We start from the raw sequence: 24,443 nt of genomic DNA, 5'->3' as shown, positions 1-24,443 counted from the left end.
CTAGAGAAAGATGGCAAGTGTGCTAATCCATTTTGTAAAGTGGAACAGATCATAAACCAAATGAAGCAAAGAAGAGGTCCAAGTTCTCTTAACACATGACTGAAAAGTTATAAAATGTTACCATTTTTATCTTCTCAAAGCATATGGATACAAAAATCAGCATGTTTGTTTTCTGAGGCATTACACTGAGGATGAATCTTTTTTGCTTTATTTTTGGGCCACACCCAATGGCTCCTGTCTCTGCACGCAGGAATTATGCCTGGCAGTGCTCAGGGAACCATATGGGATGCCAGGGATCAAACTCGGGTCGGCCGTGTGCAAGTCAAGTGCCCTACCCTTTGTGCTATGGCTCCGGTCCCTATATTAACTATTGTCTATGATGAATGTTTAGTGTCTGCATAGGAGTACTTATCATTCTATCACTTTATCTTTAAACTTCATTAAATGCTGCCTGGGTGTCTGTGCTGCCAATGAACTAATTAGTCAATACACTGTGGCTATCAAGAGAATGGAGCCTGCACTGACTTATCTATTTATTTATTTGGGGGTCTGGGGCCACACCTTGCTATGCTCTGGGGTTACTCCTAGCTCAGTATTCAGGAATCACTCCCGGCAGTTTTCAGGGAGCCATATGGGATGCCGGGGATCAAATCTGGGGTTGGTTACAAGTAAGTAGTCTGCTTTTTTTTTTCTTTTTGGGTTACACCCGGAGTTGCACAGGGGATATTCCTGGCTCATGCACTCAGGAATTACTCCTGGTGGTGCTCAGGGAACCATATGGGATGCTGAGAATCGAATCCGGGTTGGTCGCGTGCAAGGCAAATGCCCTATCTGCTGTACTATAGCTCCAGCCCCAGTAGTCTGCATTTTAAATCTGGATTTACACCTCGGCTACACCTATTACTAGCTGTGATACTTCACTCTCTTTATCTGATTTTCTCCGTTTCATAAATAGGTCTCCAAATAATACCTACTTCAATTACAGGTCTGCTCTGAAGGTAAATAAATTTATATCAATCTATCTACATATAAATATATGATGCTCTGGACAGTGTTTGGCATACTATCAAAGTGCTAACAATAAAATTACTGTATTTAATCCTCACAGAAATCCTATGGAGCCGGTACTAACTATCTCCTCTGGAAACCTGGGAAAGGCTGGTGAAGGCTCAGAGGGCTGGGGCACAGGCTTTGTATGTGGGAGCCCTGGGTTCACTCCCTGTCATTGCAGGATTTCCTGAGCAGCACCAGAAGTTACCCCAAGTACCACATAAGTGATACAAAACAAAACAAAAACCCTGAGGTTGGGGCTGGAGAGACAGTACAGCAGGTAGGGTGCTTGCCTTGTACCTTACCTGGAGATCTACCCGGGTTAGATCCATATGGCCACTCCATATGGCCCCTGGAGCCCTGCCAGGAGTGATCCCTGAGTGCAGAGCCAGGAGTAAGCCCTGAAAACCTCTGGGTTGGCTGTCACAGTTATAACCAGAATCAATAATACATTAGCAAGATACAGACAATTTTGACAGTCAGTACTATTTGGAAGAAACAATAATCTGGCACTAACTATTAACTAGAGCTTAAATATTCTTCAAGCAAGTGCTGAACAATACAAAAAGATACAGATACACAGTACCCTTTCCTTATGATAAGACAGACAGGAAACCAGTAACAGTAAAAACTTGTTTTGACAAAGATATTATTCTATATCTTGCAGGTAGATAATTTATTTTATTTTTGCAGTATCATTTTCTTTTTTTGCACATGTGGAGTATAAATTTATATAATTTTGCACTTGCTTAAAGAGATCATGCCATCTCTATATGAAGATCTGTAATTAGTTTTTAAAATATCTACTAAGTATTTAACTTTACGACTATACTACCTGTCTTTGTTGCCACTATAATAATGTAAGAAACAACAAGCAATTTTAAACTAAAAAAAAAAAGACAGCCATGCTGTTTTCTATTTTTGTTTTGTTTTGGTTTTGGACCACATTCTGCCATGCTCAGGACTTACTCTATATTTTTTCTTTTTTTTTTTTCCTTTTTTTGCTTTTTGAGTCACACCCTGCAATGCTCAGGGATTACTCCTCGATTTGCACTCAAGAATTACTCCTGGTGGGGCTTGGGGGACAATATGAGATGCCGAGGATCCAAACCTGGTTGGCTGCATGCAAGACAAACACCCTTGCTGTTGTACAATCTCTCCCCCCCCCCATACTGTTTTCATTACCAATATTATATAAGTTTCTAGACCTGGTCTTAGGTCAATAACAATTATTTTTAAAAAATAAAAATTTTATGGAAACAAGGAATAAATTAACTCTTGAAATATGGATTTAGAGCTTTGAAATGAAATTTTTAAAGTGCTAGGATATCTTGCTTTCCAAGCACATTAGAATAAATTATTTCCTAAAGATAAAATATGTATATATCCTAAAGATAAAAAAGTAACTTAATATTTTGTCACAATCCCTAGACTTGAAAAAATTTTCAAGGAAAAAAAATACAATCTCTGTAATATAAAGCAATATAAGAATTGCTATTAGAAAAGAGAAGCCTCCACCTGCCCCTTAGGACTATTAACAGGACTGCAGCTGCACACTGGGAATGAGCTTCCCTTGGCAGTAATTATAAGGTGCTGGTTCTAAAAGCCCTTTAAGACAGACCAGCTTATCAGCAAAAATACCCATGCAAAGATACCCATACAAAAACGCTTTCTTCATACAGCAATAAAATTTAAAGTAGTGCTTGAATTTGTGTGCTTGCTCCAAACTTTATTTACATTTCAGATGCAGCTTTAGAATAAAACAGGAGTGTCTTGGTGGCTCAGAGAAAAAGAAATCTGGTGTAAGTGTACACTAATGGAGCCAAAAAAAGAGAGAGAATACAATGGGTCTTGCATATGGCCCACCTAGGTTCAACCCCCCACCCCACCACCACCTATGACTCCCCCAAGTCCCACTAGGAGTGATCCCCGAGGACAGAGTCAGGAGTAAATCCTGAGTACAGCTGGGTCGGGCCCCAAAAACAAAAAAAATACCCAACAGCCCCTTGGTGGCTCAGTGGCTGCCATCCTCCAGAGGCCATTGGACAGTCAGGTTTGGGCCCACAGTGATGAGACACGCGGGGCCTCACAGGATGGGGGTGGAGTGGGTCCTTTCCTCCCTGCCCCAATAATACCCAGAGTCGCCGCCCACAAATGGTCTCTCTGGCTCCTGATCAAGCTGCTTAATGGCCATGATCCCAGAGACTCAGGAATAAATCTTGGAACCCAGCAGGTTTTGGCAGAAATCCCTCCAGATTTAATTGTTAAAATTTCAGAATTCCAAAATCGTGCAGCCACTACTGTGACCATGCAACATCCTATGTTATTCATAACCGGCAATAGAAAACAAATTGTCTACAGTAGCCTTTTCGGCAGATCTGAGTGTTGGGGTAAAATCCCAAATAATAACTGTGGGTCTGGTGTCAAGATATTGAATGCAATCAAAGTAGAGAAAGAGTAATGTGGAAATCATCTGCCCCACAGATAGGGGGAGGGTGTGGGATGGGGGGGTACACTGGGGTTTTTGGTGGTGGAAAATGGGCACTGGTTAAGGAATGGGTGTTTCATCATTGTATGACTGAGACTTAAACCCGACAGTTTTGTAACTGCTCTCAAGGTGATTTAATAAATAAATTTATAAAAAAGAAAAAAAAAAGTAAGGTGGAGTTCATGCCCAATTCAATCAGCCTAATAAATGGCTGAATAAATAGCAATACTCCTATATTAAAATAAAATTTAAAAAATACCCAACAGAAGAATTTTTGCCAAAATGAGACACTTAAACTATTCCCCAAATGTGTTGTTTCATTTACTAAACTGATTAAACTTAAACACACACACACACACACACACACACACACACACAAAGAAATCTAAAACCAAGAAGAAATATATAAATGTTACCTTAAAACCAAAACAAAATTGTACCAAGGAGCTAAGGCTCAATGGCAAGGCACTTCAATTCAATCCTGGCAGCATACGGCACCCCAGAACCTCCGGAGGTGGAGGCCAGTGGCCCCTGAGTACTGCCAGACTTGATACTGCATTGTCAGGCCTGCACGATCCCAAGCATTGCCGGGTGTGGCCCCTATAAAAAAATAAAACTGAGGGGCCGGAGTGAAGGTACAACAGGTAGAGCATTTGCTTTGCATTTGGTTTGATCCCCAGGGCTGCATGGTTCCCCTGGTACCACTGGACATAGCCCCTTAATACTGCCACCTGACGTCCCAGACCCCTCCCCCACAACCAGTAATATTTAGAATAGTATCACGGGGTTGTCTGAAAGGTAACTCCAACAGTCCTACAGAAAACACAGAATTAAAAGTACAAGTGTCTCCACTTCACTCCCCATGGTAATCAGGTTACTAATTTCTTCTGCACGTCACTCAGTTTTAACTTACAAAGGAGATAACACACTGAACATGTTCTGCGAGTGATTTCTCTCACCTGCAAATAAACTAGAACATCTCACTGTATCAAAACATCTAGACCCACCCTGAGCTTTAACTCATGCTTAGCATTCCATTGTTTTCATTTATTTTCATTTCCTCAAGCAATCCCTAGAATTGACATCTAGAAGTCTAGATTTTTCTTTCTTTTTTGCTACTACAATGCACATTCCTAAAAATTCCATTCCTCATCATTTTTCTGTGAGTGATTCTACGCGGTGGCAGAATTCTAAAATGACCTGCAGAGGCTCCACCTCTGTATTACCTCTATATTGAAGGGGGGCTTATGAATCATTATGATTCGTTTAAAAAAAAAGGGAGTCTCCTGGGTAAGTCCAACTGATCTGAGAGTCAGCACTATTTGGAAGAAATAATAATCTGAATTGTCTGAAACAGAATTTTATAGAATTGTTCTTCAGGCCACATCCAATACCCAAGCCACTATACCCAAGTACTCTGGCTCTGGCCCCCAACATTTTACAACACACACTCACACACACACACACACACACACACACACACACACATATTACTGTCACTATCCTCCCGTTGTTTATCGATTTGCTCGAGCAGGCCCAGTAACATTGTGAGACTTGTTACTGTGTTTGGCATATAGAATACGTCACGGGTAGCTTGCCAGGCTTTGCCGCATGGGCAAGATACTCTCGGTACCTTGCCGGGCTCTCCCAGAGGGGCGGAGGAAATGGACCCGAATTGGCCATGTGCAAGACAAATGCCCTACCCGCTGTGCTATCGCTCCAGCCCATATATATACACACATATACATATTTATTTAATTTCAGTATTTTATTTTCACTATAAAAACACAAAAATTCCTTAGAGTACAAAATGACACTTATTGAGGCTGAAGCAATAGTACAGGAGGGTATGGTATTTACCTTGCACACAGCCCACCCAGGTTCAATTCCCAGCATCCCATATGGTTCCCTGAGCACCCCCAGGGGTGATTCCTGAGTTCAGAGCCAGGAGTAAACCCTGATCATCACTGGGTGTGGCCCCCCCAAAACAAAACAAAACAAAAAGATACTTAAATGTTTTCCTTTTTGAGGGTCATTTAGAGTATGCATTAGAAGTCTTAAGGTATATATCTATCAAAAGCTAGTAATTCTCTTCTAAGAGTTTGTTCTAAAGATAAAAATCATATGATCATTCATTCAACAAATTAATTAAATCAATGTATTTTTAAGTAATTTTCTGGGAAAATAACAACGAACAAACATATTACTGCCAACGCACAGCTTAAATTCAGTAACAGAAAGATAATAAACATATCGGAAAATCCATGTAAATTTGATATATTAAATATATTTTAAAATTAGGTATTGACAGAGACTATAAAAATATGAGGGTTGAAGGGATGAGATTTTAATTTTGAGAAAGCAAACCAGGAAGGAAAATTCTGAAGGAAATATTCTGAAGTAAGGATGGATAAATCTTACAACAGTTTATAAACAAACATAGTTGGAAAAGCTAGAAACAAGTTCAAAGGCCCTGGGGCAAGTTCTCCCAAATATTCCAAATAGTCCTCATACTGTATTGCCTATTATATTAATAATTCTCACAGTATTACTTGTAGTTAGACACAACTAAAGGGCTGGAGCAATAGCACGGAGGGTAGGACATTTGCATTGCACATGGCTGACCCGGGTTCAATTCCCAGCATTCCATATGGTCCCCCAAGAACCGCCAGGAGTAATTCCTGAGTGTATGAGCCAGGAGTAACCCCTGTGCATTGCCGGGTCTGAGCCAAAAAGCAAAACAAAAATGAAACAAAACAAAACAAAAAACAACCTAAATACCCTACAGTTGTTATAAACGGATTACATACATAATGACACATTCATGAAGTGGTATATTTTATGAAAAGCATGTGCTCCAGCCCTTTGAATCATCTTCTTCACCCTAGGTAGAATAATGCAAAACAACACTCTAAAGTAACGTTTTCAGGGTCAGGGAGCTAATACAGTGGGGTAGGATTACGTCCAGGTTTGGTTCCAGCATTCTGCGTGGTCCCATGAGCTTGGCCAGGAGTGATCCCTGAGCACAGAGCCAGTGGGAAGCCCTGAGCACCGCCGCTGGTGGGCTCCCCTCCACCCTCCACACACACAAAAATAAATAAATAAAATTTCAAATCACGTTTAAAAGTATTTAATTTTTATTCATTTGGAGTCATACTTGACAGTGCTCAGGGGCTGCTCTGGGCTTTCGCCACTTCTGCTGATGTTCAGGGGACCACCTGTGGTGCCAGGGATAGAACCAAGGTCAGCTACACACCACACAAGTGCCCCATCTCCTGTACTACCAATCCAGCCCTCAGAAATACTAAATGACATGGAAAGCTCTACTACGTTAAAGTAAAAATGGCTATTTATTTATTTTTTAAATGGCAATTTATTAAACAGTCCGTATGACTCTGATTATATTTTAAATATGCACACATCTATGAACTATTTCATTATATATACAGAAAAGAACAAACCATATCCAAAATGGTCAGTAATAGTTAATCTTTGGATGGTTGTGGAGAATTTAAAAAAAAATCTCTTTTTAGAGATCTCTGTTTTCAAGATGTATTTATTATTACTGGTTTGTTTGGGGGCCACACCCAGCAGGGTTCAGGCTTTAACTCCTGGCTCTGTGCTCAGGGATCGCTCCTGACAGGCTCGGGGGACCATATGGTATGCTGGGGATTGAATCCAAGTTGACTGCATGCACGGCAATCGCCCTACCTTCTCTACTATCTGCCCTCGTCCCAAGATGTATTAGTTTATAAGCATGGGCAAACCTCCAAGCATTCACTTTCAAATTACATGTCTTAAAAGGTGGAATCCTGGTTCTTACCAGGAAAAAGGAAAAAACATCAGGGCCACAGATGTGGGCCATGTGTGAGACCCTAGGGTCAGTCCCCAACACTACAACAAAAACAAAGGAACAGGAAGCATTTGAATTCCATTAGTGTCCTTTTTTTTTTTTTTTTTTGTATGATTCACTTTGGCTCTGGCTGAAAGTAATTGAAAGGGCTCTGGGCAAGCAATCATACTTACATTCTTGCTTGAAGGTGAAATATTCTGTTAGATGCCTGCATTCATGATTTCCTCGAAGCAGAAACAATGTTTTGGGATAATTAATCTTTAAACTCCATAAGTAGAGCACACACTATAAGACAAATACAGAGAAAACATTTTATCTGTGACTATGATAAAGCACACAAGTCATTTTATATAAAAAATCTGATGACTCATCATAATGGCCTATGGCATTGTTATTGCCAAGTTGAAACACGAACCCTTCCAACTTTTGAATGTCGCCCTAGAATCTGACAGGCATACAAAGCAGTCTGTATAGCAATCTTCCCTCAATTCTTATTCCCATATTCTATGCAAATATTTAGAACTCTGTAACAAAGAAGCCCAGTCTTAAAGCCCATATTTTACTTAGCAGAGAAACACTTGAGATCATTGTACTACATCAGGAATCGGGCAAATATACCCACTATCTCCACTACTGTTCAACACTCTACTAAGTGCATTAGTCAAGGAATTAGACAAATAGTCAGAGACTGAAGAATGAAAAATATATATACTTCTAGAGAGAATACCTTAAAACCTCTAGGAAAAAAATCAGTGATAAAACAAACGCATGAGCCAGACAGATATTACAAAGGTTAAGGCACTTGCCTCGTACATAGCTGCAGCTACAACACTGGTTCAAATCCTGGCACTGCATATAATCCCCTGAGTACCACCAAGCATGCCCCCTCACCCCTGCTGAGCCTAAACACAGGTATGCTCTCTGAGCACCAAGTCAGGTATCCTCCCTCCATTCCCTGAAAACCCCACTCAAATAAGAACAGTCTTCAGTAGTATAGCAGGATATAAAAATTAATATGCAAAATTAATAACTTTCATATCCACAGATAATAAATAGGACACAATCCATGACAGAGAATACTATTTTAATAGTGGCCATAGAAAGATTAAGCACTTATGAATAAATTTAATAAGAAATGTGCAAAAACTCATGCCAGGAAGCATTTTGAATACTCTTGGAAAGACAGAAGTAGATGTGAAAAATTGGAAAGATATTCCCTACTCTTGGGAAGATGACTCAACATCAAAATATTACAATTCTTCCTAATTTAATTTATAAACACTAAATCCAATAAAAATACTCACAAACCCCTTTAGGGAATTAGGCAAGTTGATGCTAAAATACATATAAAAAATGAACATTCAGGAACAGTCAGAAAAAAAGCACTGGAAAACAAAAATTATGAGCGCACTATTCCTACCAAATTATTACAACATGTAATAAAAGATTCTATGGGGCTGGAGCAATATGGAGCAATAGTACAATGCATAGGCCAACCAGGATTCGATCCCTGGCATCCCATGTGGTCCCTGAAGCCAGCCAGGAGTAATTCCTGAGTGCAGAGCCAGGAGTAATCCCTGAATATTGATTGCTGGGTGTGGTCCCCAAAGCAAAATAATAATAATAGAAGTCCCTGGCCCCTTTCCCTCTCCTCTTGTGGCCAGGGGAGAGAAAGCAGTGCACTCTGTTTTTTTTGTTTGTTTTTTTGTTCTGGGGGAGTGGGGGGGTCACACCTGACCATGCACAGGGGTCGGGGGTTACTCCTGGCTCTGCACTCAGGAATTACTCCTGGTGTTGCTCAGGGGACCATATGGGATGGTGGGAATCGAACCCGGGTTGGTCGTATGCAAGGCAAACGTCCTCCCTGCTATTGCTCCAGCCCCCAAGAGCCATATTTTTCTACACACACACACACACACACACACACACACACACACACACACACCACATGTCTCAATACTCTACCATTTAGTGATTCTGGTCTCCCCATCTTATTGATGTCAACTCAACTTTTAATTTTGCTGATGAGACAGCAAAAACTTCTACTTTTGTTGTTGCTGAGTTTTGGAGAAACACCTGGTGATGCTTAGGGGCTACTCTCAGCTTAGTGCTCGTTTGCTCCAGGTGGTACTTGGAGGTTGGGGGCCTATGTCACGTTGAGTATGGAACTTGAGGATCCTGCATACTCTGCAGCCCTTTGAGCTATCTTCTTAGGCCTAAAGGAGATGTCTGAACAGCCCAAACAATAAAGCAGGATCAGAACAATTTTACCTCGAGGCATACAAATATACATGGAAACACGTATGTGCTTATGCAACACATAAACACACATGGCAGCTCATGAGAACTGAAAGGAAGCCAAAGTAACAATAAAACAGGGTGGGAGAAGCATGCTAAAAGTAGTCGATAGACCAAACATGATTGCCACTCAAAGCCTCTCTTGCAAAACACAGTACCCAAAAGAAGAGAGAGAGAACAAGGGGGAATGCCCTGCCACAGAGGCAGGATGGGACGGGGAGGGGGGGGGGGATGAGGGTTGTGGGGGGGGATGCTGGGACCCGTGGGGATGGATGACGGGCACTGGTGGAGGGATGGGCACTTGATCATTGTATAACTGAAACCCAAGCACAAAATTTGTAAGCCTATAACTGTACCTCATGGTTTTTCACTAATAAAAAAAGAAAAATAAATAAATAAAAACAAACACTCAAACAGCAAAAAAAAAAAAAAAAAAGAATAAAACAGAAAGGGCTGGAGCAATCGCACAGCAGGCAGGACATTTGCCTTGCATGCGGTCGACTCAGGTTTGATTTCCCGCATCCCATATGGTCCCCTGAGCACTGCGAGGAGTAATTCCCAAGTGCAGAACCAGGAGTAACCCCTGTGCATTGCCAGGTGTGACCCAAAAAGCAAAAAGCAAAAATAAATAGATAAATAAAAGAATAAAACCAAGGGGCCGGAGAGATAGCATAGCGGGTAGGGCGTTTGCCTTGCACGCAACCAACCCAACTTCAATTCCCAGCATCCCATATGGTCCCCTGAGTACCCCCAGGAGTAACTGCTGAGTGCGGACCCAGGAATGTATGAGACCATACTATATGCTGGAAAATGGCAGGACAGATTTTTTTTAATGCAATAGGTTCTTCTTACAGTAGCTAAGCTCTCTAAAATTCCTAGAAATTGAATCAGCAAATGTTGAACCATTGTTCCTAAAGGTGGACTCCTGCAAGCCTCTGGAAACAACATTAATGTCAACTGGAAAGGACAAAAGCTTGTGCTCCTATTTAAACACACCTTATTTAATACAGATTGTTGATACCATTAACATTGGGTTAAAGCCAACACTAATATAAACCATACCTGAGAAAACTTATCTAACATGTGTACTTTTGCCATTAGACTCACCACAGTCTTCCTGCATTTGGAAACACCAGATAATATATCATCACTATGCTTAGGACCCATTTTAAATAGTGAAAATCACTATAAAGAAAAAAAAAGTGAGGGGAGACAAAAAAAAAAAAAACGGTGAGAGGAGTTAGGAAAGGATCCTTGTTTACAGTATAAGAGCTGAACCGAGAAGGCAGAATACTGGGGAGATAGCTCAAAGGACTAGAGTGCAAAGCCCCGAGTTTGATCCCTGGCACTGCAATGCTGTGGCCCTGGTGGCACCTAGACCCTGTGGGGTCTGAGCAGCACAACATCTGATCCAGGTGCCCAAGTACAACTGGGAACCCTGGGATCCCTGAGCACTGCCCGTAGGGCCCCTTACCAAAAAAGAAAAATTGAACTGGCTCTCAGCTGAGAACAAGCACATCCAATGACTCAGAGTTTCCACTGCCCCAGGCACGTCCAGTGTACACTGATTTGGGAGTGGCAAATAAATTTCAGCAAGGATGCACATAAGCAAATACAGAATCTACAATTAATGAAGAACAACCCTGTATATTAACCTTCATATATACATCTCACATAAAGTCTCAAAAAAAAACCCTCAAAAACCTACAAGCAACAACTGACAGGATGAGATATAAGTAAGGAAATAATTGTAGTGGAGAGCTCATACAAACCAGAAAGTAACTCATAGCTCAAGCAAATAAAAATAATCAAAATTAGAGAATGTCATTCAACAAATGATGAGTGCATTCTTTCAAGTACATATGGGATAGTCACAAAAATCTGCTAGGTAACTGCATCACAAAGGGAGTTTTAATAAATTCCAAAGAGTTGACCTCCTGCTTACAGCACCCCCATCCCAGGTGAGGCTTGCTTCCTGCTGACATCGAAGGACCTATTCCAGGAACTGGAGGCAGAGGCCCTCCCCAACCAGGTGGGTCCCAGCAGCCTACAAATCTGACCTGCGCCTTATTAAGGGTCTACGCCACAGCTCCTGAAGTGACAGGATCCACTCAGCAAATCACACGCTGCTCACAGTTATGCTTCCTGTCATTCTCTGAGGACAGGCAGAGAAGAAAGACAGCAACCTTCTGGCTAATCCCTCAGTATCTTTCATGGGATTAGCCTTTCAAGACTCACCCCAACAGCAAGAACACTAGGAAAACAATGGGGAAAACATGTAGAAACCCACCAGGTTCAAGGAGCGAAAATATCACTGACGAAGTAAACAAGGCCAAAACCAGCCCAGTAAAGCCTCAGACGGTGTCTTTAGTGACACCAGGATGAGGAAGATCAGTGAGCTCAAAGAAATAGCACACACAGGCAGCAAAGCACAAGAAATATGAGTTGAAGTGAAAAAAATCATAATCAGAAATAACAGAAATAAAGAGCATGGTAAGTGATATTTAAAAACTCCACAGAAGCACGGAGTAGCAGAATAGCAGCTGAGCAGAAGATCAAGGAGCTCCAAGGTAGAAAGGAAGAAACTACTAGGAAACAGCAGAAGGTGGAAAATAGCCTGAGGAAATGAACAGCACGCCAGAGAACTGCAGGATGAGTTCAAGAGGAACAATATAAGAATCACCCGAGTCCCTGAAGAACAGGAAAGCAAATGTCATGCAGAAACAATAGTTAAAGAAATCAATAAGATTTCTTTAGCACTGAGACCCTAAAGGCCTGAAGGGTCCCAGTGAAAATAGACTCAATCAGGAAAAGTCTAAGGCATATTATATTCAAAATGACAAAATCCAAAGATAAAGACAGAATATAAAAGCAGCAAGGTCAAAGAAGGGACTTAGATACAAAGGAAAGCCCACAGGGTGTACAGCAGATCCATCAGATGAGACTCTGTGAACCAGAAGAATATGGAAGAACATCGCACAAAAACTTAATGAAATGAATGCCAAGAATGCTCTCTTCAGATCTGAGGGGACCCTACAGAGTCTCAAGGACAGACAACAGCTTAGGGAATTCACAGCCTTGAAACCAGTTTTGCAAGAAGTGTTAAAAGAGCTCCTTTAAAGGACAAGAGAAACTTGCCAGTATTGTGGCACTGAGTATGGCACTCACTAAAGGTACACATGGGTGTCCTCTACTAGGTTGAGAGAGATTAAAAACAAATCAATCAATCATCACAAATTGACTTTTATTGATTTAGTTTCTAGTAATTCAATTTGCTATTCCTTTAAGTTATTTTTTTTATTTTAATGTAGGAGTATGGCTATTTATTCCGCCATTAATTAGGCTGATTGAATTGGGCATGAACTCCACTCTTTTAAGTTACTGCAGCAGTAATCTGAAATAAATTTGTTATATGCCTGCCAAGGGGGGCAGGCTGGGAGGTTAGAGGAAACCTGGGAACACTGGTGGAGTGAAGGGGACATTGGTGGTGGGATTGGTGCTGGGACACTGTATGCCTGAAACAACTCTCTTATGAACAACTTTGTAAATCAGTGTCTTAATAAATAAATTCCAAAGTATTATTCAGATCATGTTCCCTGATCAAATGATATTTTTAACTCTAAAATTAAAACACACACACACACACACACACACACACACACACACACACACACACACATACAGGTTGACTGCTTGCAAGGCAAACGCCCTACCTGCTGTGCTATCGCTCCAGCCTGCAGAGCAGAAATTCTTAACCATGACTATAGACTAGAATGGCTACATATGAGAAGATTCACCCTCCCTCCCTCCCTCTCTCCCTTCTTTTTTTCCTTTCCTTCCTTTCTTTCTTCCTTTTCTTATACTTTTTTCTTTCTTCCTTTCTTCCTTTCCTTCCTTCCTTTCCTTCCTTCCTTCCTTCCTTCCTTCCTTCCCTTCTTCCCTCCCTCCCTCCCTCTCTCTTTCTTTCTTCCCTCCTTCCTTCCTCTTTCTTTCTTTCTTTCTTTCTTTCTTTCTTTCTTTCTTTCTTTCTTCCCTCCCTCCTTCCTCTTTCTTTCTTTCTCTTTCTTTCTTTCTTTCTTTCTTTCTTTCTTTCTTTCTTTCCTTTCTTTCTTTCTCTTTCTTTGTTTTGAGGCAGGAGTTACTTCTGGCTCTACACTCAGGAATTATGCCTGGCAGGGCTCAGGGGCCATATGGCATGCCAGGGATTGAACCTGGGTTGGCTGTGTGCAAGGCAAGTGCCCTACCCACTGTACTATCACTCCAGCACCAAGTAATTAAATATTCATTAAAACCGGAGTAAGATATTACTAGAAAGTAGTAGGAACCCGACAGCTTCCTGAAACTCAGGCTCCTTCTGAGGGCTCAGCCATCTGAGACCTGCCGGCGTGTCACCCACACCTTCCCCTTCTCACAATTCTCTGGCCTTGTTTGGCTGGACTGCCTTATCTGCGCCTGTCTCAGAGCTTCTACTCTCTGTCCCCTCTACCTGGAAATGGTCCCCCAATCAATCCCCGACTCCGAGGTGGCTCATTCCTTCAAGTCACTGAAGTCCCTGTTCAAATGTCACTTTCTTAGACAGGCCCTCCCCAGCCACTCCATCTAAGTCAGAACTCATAGGCCCATCCAGGCTCTTGGCCCAGTTTGGTTTTCAGTCAGTAACAAATATATCATCCTTCCCTCTCACTAGAAACCATAGCAAAGGACTTGGCTTTGTTTATTCATCTCTATTCCCCCAGAACTTAACATTGTTTCTCAACACAGCTACTATATTTTGTTCTCTCTCTCTCTCTCTCTCTCTCTCTCTCTCTCTCTCTCTCTCTCTCTCTCCTCTCTTTTTTTTGCTTTTTGGGTCACACCTGGTGGTGCTCAGGGGTTTACTCCTGGCTCTGCAGTCAGGAATTACTCCTGGTGATGCTCAGGGAACCATATGGGACGCTGGGGATCGAACCTGGGTCGGTTGCATGCAAGGCAAACGCTCTATCCGCTGTACTATAGCCCCAGCCCACTGTTTTGTTTTGAGCCACCCCCGCTGGTGCTCAGGGTCTACCCTATGCCCTGTGCTGAGGGTGCTGCTAACAGTGCTCAAGGGTCACTCCCAGCATGGTCAGAGACTTGGGATCAAACCTGAGCTTCCCGCACACAAAACATGTGTCCTGGCCCTTTGGGGTGGGCTCCTCAAAACAGGATGGGTTGCATCCCTGAATCCTTCTCAACTACCATGTGGGTATTCATTTATATACCATTGTCCATAATTACCAGTACATCTGTGGTGGAATTTCTCAAAAAAAATTGCTAGTTCTGAATATATGTATATTTTTAGAGAGATGATACAAAGTAAAAATTTAAAACTTAAATCATAAACACATATATAAATACTTAGGAGATTTTTTTCTTCTATTTTTGGTTGACATTCATTTTCAACATATTGGTTTGCACAGAGTATCCCAAAATCACATTAAGTTTATATATTAACCATTTTTTCTTTTCTCTTTCCAACCAAGAGCATTATATTTCTTTTAATTTATCTGAGTCTTTATTTCTGCCTCCTAAAGACTGGCTCACCATTTTTAGACCACATCTGGCAGTGCTCAGGGTTTACTCCTAGTTCTGAGCTCAGGGATCACTTCTAGCAGGGCTCAGGGGACCCTAATGGGGGTGCACGAATCAAATGTGGATTGGCTGTGTGCAAGGTCCTACCTGCTAGAATATCTATCTCTCCAGACCCTAGCTCACCCTTTTCAACTAGTGAGATAAGGAAAAGTACAACCCATACTCATCCTGCAATATAATTTGGTTTATATACCTCTCAGTCTTACAAGTTTTATTTATATTATATATCAGTACACACTTATTCAGTAATCTTGCAAAATTTCAAGTCCATGATCAGCAGAGCTATTCAGACACTGAATTACTTCTCCATTTCTATGTGAATTGATTTCTGCCCCTACCCCCAAAATAATTTTTGTATATCAAAAAATTATTTATCAGATAATATGGACACTTCTCCAAAAACTAGAAATTGAGTTTCATATGATCCAGCAATTCCACTCCTTGGAATCTATCCCAAGGGCCCGAAAAGACTATTCAGAAAAGGCATTTGCACTTCTATGTTCACTGCAGCCCATTCACAGTAGCCAAAACTTGGAAATAACCCAAGTGTCCAAGAACAAATGACTGGATAAAGAAATTGTGGTACATATACACAATGGAATACTACTTGACTGTAAGGAAAGATGAAATCATGCAATTTGCTCCTATATGGATGAATCTGGAGAGGATGATGCTGAGTGGAGTTAGAAGGTAGACACATCCAGAATGATCTCATCTGTGAGATATAAAAAACCAGTAGAAGAAGAATTGCCCAAAGAAAACAGAAACTGAGAACTTCAGTAGGATGCAGACCACAGGATTGTAAGGAGAGGATGGGTCTAAGACAAAGGTGGAGGGATATTCAAGGCCAGGAAAAACAGGCCAGGAGGACTGGTCAATGGTTGGAGATTACCACAAGGGTGTGGGGGATGGAGGGCAAGTCAAGTTAGAGGAGGGTCCTTTATGACAACATTAGTTGGAAATGATCACTTTGGACAAGAACTGAGTGCTGGAAGTTGATAACCTTTCACCATCTGTATTGCAAACCATAATGTCTAAAACGAGAGAGAAGAAAAAGAGAAAAAAGGGGAGAGAGAGAGGGGGAGAGATAGAGATAGAGAGAAAGAGAGAGAGAGGCATAGAGGCAGGCAGGAGTTGGGGTGGTCTGGAGGGGTGGGAGGGAAACTGGGGACACTGGCGCTGGGAAATTACACTGGTGGAAGGATGAGTGTTGGAACATTGCATGACTAAAATCCAACCATGAACAGCTTTGTAATGCTCTATCTCATGGTGAATCAATTAAAAAAAAAAAGCAGTGGAGGAAGGTGGTCACTCTGGGGAGAGTGCTGAGCTGGAATGTTTCAGGCATGAATGTTTAAGGCAGGAAACCCTATCAGTAACAGTAATGTAAATGACACCGCCAAAATAAAATAAAAATAAAAGTGCCTGTCATTGAGACAGATGGGGTGGGTGGAAAACTAGGATCACTGGTGGAAGGAAGTTGACAATGGTGACCAGATTGGTATTGGAAACTCAATTATGAATAACTTTGCAAATCACAGTGCTTTGAAAACAATTTAAATTGATATGTTAACATGGACATCAACTGACATCTGATAATATAATATTTTTCTGTACTGGCTTTCTTTTCTTTTTCTCTTTTTGGGTCACACCTGGTGATACTCAGGAGTTACTCCTGGCTCTGCACTCAGGAATCACTCCTGGCGGTGCTCAGGGGACCATATGGGATGCTGGGAATCGAACCTGGGTCAGCTGCGTGCAAGGCAAACGCCCTACCCGCTGTGCTATTGCTCCAGCCCTGTCTGTACTGGCTTTTATTCTATGTTGAAAATACTCCTTTTTTGTTTTTGTCTGTTTTTTTTGGGCTATGCCTGGCTCTGCACTCAGGAACCAAGTGGGGTTTGTGGTATCACATGGGGTGCCAGGGATTGAAGCCTGGTCAGCTGTGCTCAAGGAAAGAGCTTTGAGTGCTGCAATGACTCTCTGGCTCCAAAAGTATTCCCTCTTAAATTTTTCTCTTAATGCAAAAATCAATGAATGGAAATAAAACTGTAATTTACCCTAACAGATATGCCTGCTGCAATGTCTCTCTGGCCCCCAAAATATTCTCTCTTAAATTTTTCTCTTAACGCAAAAATCAATGAATGGAAATAAAACTGTAATTTACCCTAACAGATAAAATACATTGTAATAGGTGAAAATAAAGAAGAAATCTCAACAGGTTCAAAGAAAAGTAAAACTTTAATATTCTGTTTTATCAGTATACTTGGATTAGCCCTAGAGTGCTAATCAAAGCACACACTGCTTCAGAAAAAAAATCAATGCCAATGTTTGCTCAGGTCATGTGAAAAAGCATCATTCCCTGACTTTTAACACAGGCTCTCAGAAAGGGGCCAGGGATGTGGCTCAGTGGTAGGGCACGTGCCTCACAGGTGCCTGTGGGTTAGTCCCTGATACTGCAAAGAAACCTGTGCATTTGAGAAATTATTAAGTATGAAGAGAAACTAAAATGAAACAGGGTTCCAGAAAGACAACATGGCAATTGTACCAAAAGTCTTAAAAATGCTCGCACTGGAGGAAGAAAACATGTGATTTCATTTATATGTAGTGAACTAAATAAACTTGGACTACAAGACCAGTTGAAAGGGTAAATATTAGAAAACTGACTGAACTAGACTTTCAGTGGTAAATTTTTAACATATATCTTGGTTTTTAATAATGCACATTTGAAACTTACGTGATGTTACAATGCAATGTTACAGCGATTCTTTAAAAAATATCCATGATCATGGGGGCCGAAGCAAAAGTACAGAGGGTAGGGTGCTCGCCTTGTATGCAGCTGACCTGGGCTCAATCTCTGGCATCCCATATGGTCCCCCAAGCCTGCCAGGAGTGAACTCTGAGTGCAGAGCCATGAGTGAGCCCTAAACATCACTGGGTTTACCTCCCTACCTTCCAAGCAATAGCACAGCAGGTAAGGCATTTGCCTTGTACATGATGAACCCGGGTTCGATCCCTCCATCCCTCTCGGAGAGCTTGGCAAGCTACCGAGAATATCCCGCCCGCACAGCAGAGCCTGGCAAGCTACCCATGGCGTATTCGATATGCCAAAAGCAGTAACAAATCTCACAATGGAGATGTTACTGGTGCCCACTCGAGCAAATCGATGAACAACAGGAGGACAGTGGGGGTACTCTAGAGGATATGGCTGAGTGGGAAAACACAAGCTATCCTCAGCACTGAAAGAATATTAACTGCAAAATAACCAGAATAAAAATGTCTGGACATTCACTGTCACTGTCCTCCCGCTGTTCATCGATTTGCTTGAGCGGGCCCAGTTTATTATTATTATTATTATTATTATTATTATTATTTAATAGTTGTGGATGCCACACATAATGCATAAGCTTGGGTGCCAGGGATCAAACCCAGGGCCTCACATATGCTAGTCTATGCACTATCACTTAAGCCTCATCCCTAGTCCTAGAAAATAAGTGTGAACCAGTACAGGGATGTAACATCCAATGAGCTTTCACTTAAGCTGTAAGCACACTGAAATATCTCTTTACAAAGATGTCCAGAGCCTAGATCTACTGTAACCAGCTCAACAACTAATGTCTAAAGAAACTATGGTACATCTACACAATAGAATACTATGCAGCTGTTAGGAAAGATGAAGTCATAGAATTTGCTTGTAAGTGGACGGTCATGGAGAGTATCATGCTAAGTGAAATGAAAGAGAGGGGCAGACATAGAATGACTGCACTCATTTGTAGAATACAAAATAACATAATATGAAACTAACACCCAAGGAGAGTAGAGACAAGGGCCAGGAAGTTTGCTCCATGGTTGGAAGCCTGCCTCATGAGCTGGGGGAGAAGGCAGCTGGGATAGAGAAGGGATCACTAAGTCAATGATGGTTGGAAGATTCGCTAGGGATGGGAGAGATATGTGCTGAAAGTAGATAAAGGACCGAACAGGATGGCCTCTTAGTATCTGTATTGTAAACCGTAATTCCCATGAGTAGAGAGAGTAAAAGGGAAATTGTCTGCCACAGAGGCAGGGCGTGGGGAGGGATGGGAATGGCAGGAGGGATACTGGGAACATTGGTGAAAAATGAACACTGATGGAAGGATAGGTGTTCGATTATTGTATGACTGAAACTCAGTCGTGAAACCTTTGTAACTGTATCTCACAGTGATTCAATAATTTAAAAACCAACAATCAATGTCACTTAGCAGTGAGCAAGGTCAGCTTCCTTATGGTGCCTCCTCATGGGCACAAAATCATTGTGACAGTATCCCATCCACCATCTCAAGGACTGGGGCTCCAAAAGCTTCACTTCAGGGATAGAGAAATAGAACAGGGGGTGAGGTGCTTGCCAGGCTTGCAGCCAGTTCCTCTTTTGATCCCAGCACTGCACACAGTCACCTAAGCATCACCAGGAGCGATTCCTGGGCACAGAGTCGGCAGTAGTCCCTGAGCAATGCCATCTATGGCCCAAAAGCAAACTCTCACCACAAAAATTTATTTTCACACTGACAGTCTTTCTTTTTCTTTTTGCTTTTTAGGTCACACCTGGCGATGCACAGGGGTTACTTCTGGCTCTGTACTCAGGAGTTACTCCTGGCGGTGCACAGGGATGCTGGGAATCGAACCTGGGTTGGCCGCATGCAAGGCAAACGCCCTACCCGCTGTGCTATCACTCCAGCCCCCACTGACAGTCTTTCTACGTAGAAATAAATGTTTCCAAACATACAAAAGCAAGAGAGCAAACACATGCCACAGAGTCTCCTTTATGTATCACGGAACAAACCAGAAGCCCATATTTACCTCTAGAACAATCACTGGTGAAGGGGAATGAATGTTGTAGCTAGTTCAGATTGTCCAAAATTCACTCCCTGAGGCTGATGGAAGGGTCTCCCTTCACTATAATCAAAGATTCTCTCTGAACCCTCAATCCCATTTATCAAAACAAAATTGGGGTTGGGATAAGGAAGATTAAAAAAAGGTAAGCAATACTCTCTACAAACCCAATTATGTAACAATAGAGGAATAGCAAATTCCAGAATTTATTTGTACCATTAACCATAATTTTGCAGAAATTTTAATGACAGTGAAAAAATACTTTTAATACATTGAGTGTGGGGGGAACTACAAAAAGGAATACACAAAATTATTTCAACTTTTTAAATTATATGTAGCGCACGTGCAGCGCTAGAGCGATGATAGTACAGAGGTAGGGCGTTTGCCTTGCACGCAGCCAACATGGCCGATCCGAGTTCGATTCCTCCGCCCCTCTCGGAGAGCCCGGCAAGCTACCGAGAGTATCTCGCCCGCACGGCAGAGCCTGGCAAGCTCCCCGTGACGTATTCGATATGCCAGACACAGTAACAACAAAGTCTCCAATGGAGACGTTACTGGGCCCAGCCCGAGCAAATCAATGATCAACGGGAGGGCCTTTACTTTTTACTTTTACTTTTTAAATTATATACATATATACATGTACATATACACATATATATACACACACACATATGGGCAAGAGTGAAATACAGTCCCAAACCTCAAAATAAATAATGATAAGAATTCCATTACCTTACTTTCATCCATTTGGTAAAAAGCCATATTCATGTTTATTAAAGATAATGATAAAAAATTATCATTCTAGCACATACTCATGTCAAACCAAGTGGTGGTCTATGGAAGTTTATAATCTAAGTGGTTCATCGGTAAATGGCTGGGAAGAGTCACGTGTACAGCTGAATCACTGGACATTAAAGGAAGTTACGTGCTGTGGTTGTAATTTTTGCATTAGGCTCTCACATAATTTTATCTTTCTTCGATAAAAGCTTGGACTCAGGGCCAGGAAAATGGTTCCAGGGGTTGGAGTTCCATCCCCAGCACATTATTCTCCAAGTACCAGGAGCAATGTCAGGAGTAGCCCTTGAGCACTACCCAAAAAACAACTAAAAAAAAACTTAAACTTCAAATCTAATCATTTTTTTTCTTGCCAAAATTCAAAACATGTAAAACGTAAGTGGTGGGTTTTCATTAGCTTTACTAACTAGAATCATTCTTTCCCCTTCAATGAAGGAAAGTACTATGAGCAGTAGCATTAGGATTCAGTCCCACAATAAGCTAAGTGCCTACTGGCTCTCTGTCCGCTCTCCAGCCCAGCTGCTTATAGGCTTAAAATTAAGGTCAACGAACTCAAACCCTACTTAGGGAGAAGAGCTACTTATGTGATTCATGTACAGCCAATACACTTTCCTCAAGGAGGAAAGGTTAGGAGCCACTGAACTTATCTGCAAGGCTCAGTTAATACCTTCCATAGAATTCTAGAGAACACAAAGGAATATTTACAAAGGTTTTGTACTGTCTACAATAGGAAATAAATTTTAATATCAATGAAAGCATTTACTGCTTTAATTATGAAAAGGAATAAAGTTAACAAACTCTACCAGGTTCTCATTTCCATTTCTTCTACTACATAATGGGAAGCATTTCTGTAACAATGATAGGAACAGCCCAGAACACTTGGTTGGGTCTTTACCTCTATACTGAAATAGCCCCTGTCCACATAGTCGCCCAGAAAGAGGTAGCGTGTGTTATTAGGTGACCCTCCAACTTCAAACAACTTCATCAGGTCAAAGAACTGTCCATGAATGTCACCACACACTAGAAGAAAGAGAAATCAGAGTGAGGTAAAAATTAGGTCTTAAAGGGGCTGGAGCAAAGTACAGTGGGGTGGGTGCTTGCCTTGCATGCGGCTGACCTGGATTTGAGACTCAGCATCCCATATGGTTCTTCCAAGTCCACCAGGAGTAATCCCTGAGCACAGAGCCAGGAGTAAGCCCTGAGCACGGCTGAGTACACTCCTTCCCCCAAAAAGATTGTGACTTGAGGGCATTTTGCCCACCCAAAGGGACCACAGTGTCACTTCTTACTGTGGCCACTTCGCCCTTGGGCTGAAATGCCATGTAATTGGAGCTAATTTATCAATACAGGGTATAGCCCCACTCAAGACATTACATTTCTTCAATGACCAACGAGCATCTCATACAATCCTGACTGTCTGGAAATTCCTAAAAAATGATTAGACGTCTCAGTCTGGCTGTGATCTTTTCTCACCATGCAAAGACACCCCCCTTTCCCCCCCTCCACCCCGTACCTGTGACCGGCGCGTCCACCTCTATCATCGTATTCTCCTCTCTCAGGATGGCGGCTCCATCATTGATTATCTTTAAGGCCACCTCCTCTTCCAAGCGCCCTTCCTTCACCAAATGGTTTTTCAAAACGTCAATTTTAGGTTTCCCATTCTCAAACACTTCCTTCAAAGTCAGCCGCTGAGTTGGAGGAAAGGGCACAGCTAGAAAGAGGAAAAAAAATTAATTTAAGATGTTTATATGTTTTAAAAAAACCACCCAACTATAAACATTTTTTATGTTGCAAACTGAACCTACTAAGTGACCGCCATCACTACACACTCAGGGTACGCAGGAGGCCCTGAGCCCCTCCTGGCAGTTATCAGCCAACCAGAGCAGAAGTTCATAGTGAGGGTCTGCGCACACTGAGCCGATCACGAGCCCTACACACCATCTGGTGGTGGTACTTGAGGAGGCTCCGGGGCTACTCCTGGCCATGTTCCCAGGACCATGTGGTGCTGGGGGTGCAGTCAGTGTTGGCTGCCCAAAGTGTGGCCCTTAATCCTTGTACTATCCAGCTCCTCAAGTCTAATATTTTTTAAAGTACAGTCACAATGACTGAAAAAGATGCATATTTAAACCTGAATATACTTTACATATAAATTTGGAAAAGACTTGGAGAAACTGACCTGAAATAAACTAACAATGATACAGGGGCTAGAAAATTTGAATATTATCTCCAGAAAAGGTATGAAAATGAAACCTTGGTTAAATAAAATGAAGGGTAAGTGGCACTTATTTCTTCCAAAGAACTGAGTAAAAGAAACCACATGTTGGGCAAGAGAAACAGTACAGCAGACAAAGTGCTTGCTTTGCACACAGCTGACCTGGGTTCTATGCCTGGCACCACCAAGGAGCGATCCCTAAGCACAGAGCAAGGAGTGGAAGAGGGAGGGGGAGGAAGAGGAGGAGGAAGAGTAGAAAGAAGAGAAGAAGGAGCAGAGAAAGGAAATGGAGGAGGAGGAGGAGGAGGAGGAGGAGAACACCCCCAAAATAAAACACCCCCCCAAAATCAAAAACCTCCTATGTCGGGGCCTGACATAGGAATGATAGTACAGAGGGTAGGGAGCTTGCCTTATACATGGCCCACCCAGGTTCAATACTGGTACCTTATATGGTTCCCGAAGCTCCTCAGGAGTGATCACTGAGCACAAAGCTAGAAGAAACCCCTGAACACCACCAGATATGACCCCAAAACAAAAATAAATAAATAAATAAATAAATATGAAAGTAAAGCTTTATGGGAAGCTTCGTGATTCTCAAGCTATGGCTTGGCTTATTTTGACCACTGAAGCCTTATCGAAGGGTTCTGAGGTGTGGCTCTGCAGGAACACACTTGCCGTATACACACAACCACAGCTTCAATCCCCAGCACAGCAGAGAGCATTAGAAACCTTATTTTGAAAGTGGCATTAGCTATCCAACTAGTAACTGGAAGCCAGTTTTCCCAAGACAGCTCTAGCCTTCAACGAAGCACCTATTCAGCATCCCTATTCACTCTCAAAGGTGCTCCAAATAGGGACCAGGGATGTGGCTCAAGACAGAGCACATGGCAGCACAGAGCCGGGAAAAAGCCCTGAGTATCACTGGATGAGACCAAGAAAAGAGAGAGAGAGAGAGGAGAGAGAGGGAGATAGAGAAAGAAAGAAGAAAGAAAGAAAGAAAGAAAGAAAGAAAGAAAGAAAGAAAGAAAGAAAGACGGACATCCTATTTTAGTAGGACAATCTATTTCTAAAATAAAAATAAAATATAATATTTATTTATCTAGAAAGGTGAACGATTAGATTTTGATGTTAATTGTGTTTAGCAGCAATAAGAAAAATCCTTTGGTGTTTAGATTGTCCTCCCATTGTTCATCGATTTTTGCTCGAGCGGGCCCAGTAACGTCCCATTTTGAGACTTCTTGTTACTGTTTTTGGCATATTGAATATATCAT

The 24,443-nt window shown here is 41.8% G+C and overlaps 1 protein-coding gene across 1 annotated transcript in view; it reads right to left on the bottom strand.

Annotated features, from left to right (window-relative positions):
- The window catches only part of PPP3CC (protein phosphatase 3 catalytic subunit gamma), a 99,820-nt gene that overhangs the window by 36,379 nt on the left and 38,998 nt on the right, over window positions 1–24,443 (bottom strand). The window contains exons 2-4 of the mRNA XM_056119110.1: window positions 22,474–22,671; window positions 21,856–21,980; window positions 7,565–7,676 (exon numbers count right to left, since the gene is read on the bottom strand). Of these exons, the coding sequence (XP_055975085.1) occupies window positions 7,565–7,676; window positions 21,856–21,980; window positions 22,474–22,671 (435 nt within the window). The remainder of the gene's footprint in view (window positions 1–7,564; window positions 7,677–21,855; window positions 21,981–22,473; window positions 22,672–24,443) is intronic.

The sequence above is a fragment of the Sorex fumeus genome, unplaced genomic scaffold (genome assembly GCF_029834395.1).
Source record: "Sorex fumeus unplaced genomic scaffold, SorFum_2.1 ptg000039l, whole genome shotgun sequence".
In the NCBI taxonomy this organism is placed as follows: Eukaryota; Metazoa; Chordata; class Mammalia; order Eulipotyphla; family Soricidae; genus Sorex; species Sorex fumeus.
The sequence above is the reverse complement of the archived record's forward strand: the minus strand, read 5'-3'. Positions and strand labels throughout refer to the sequence as shown.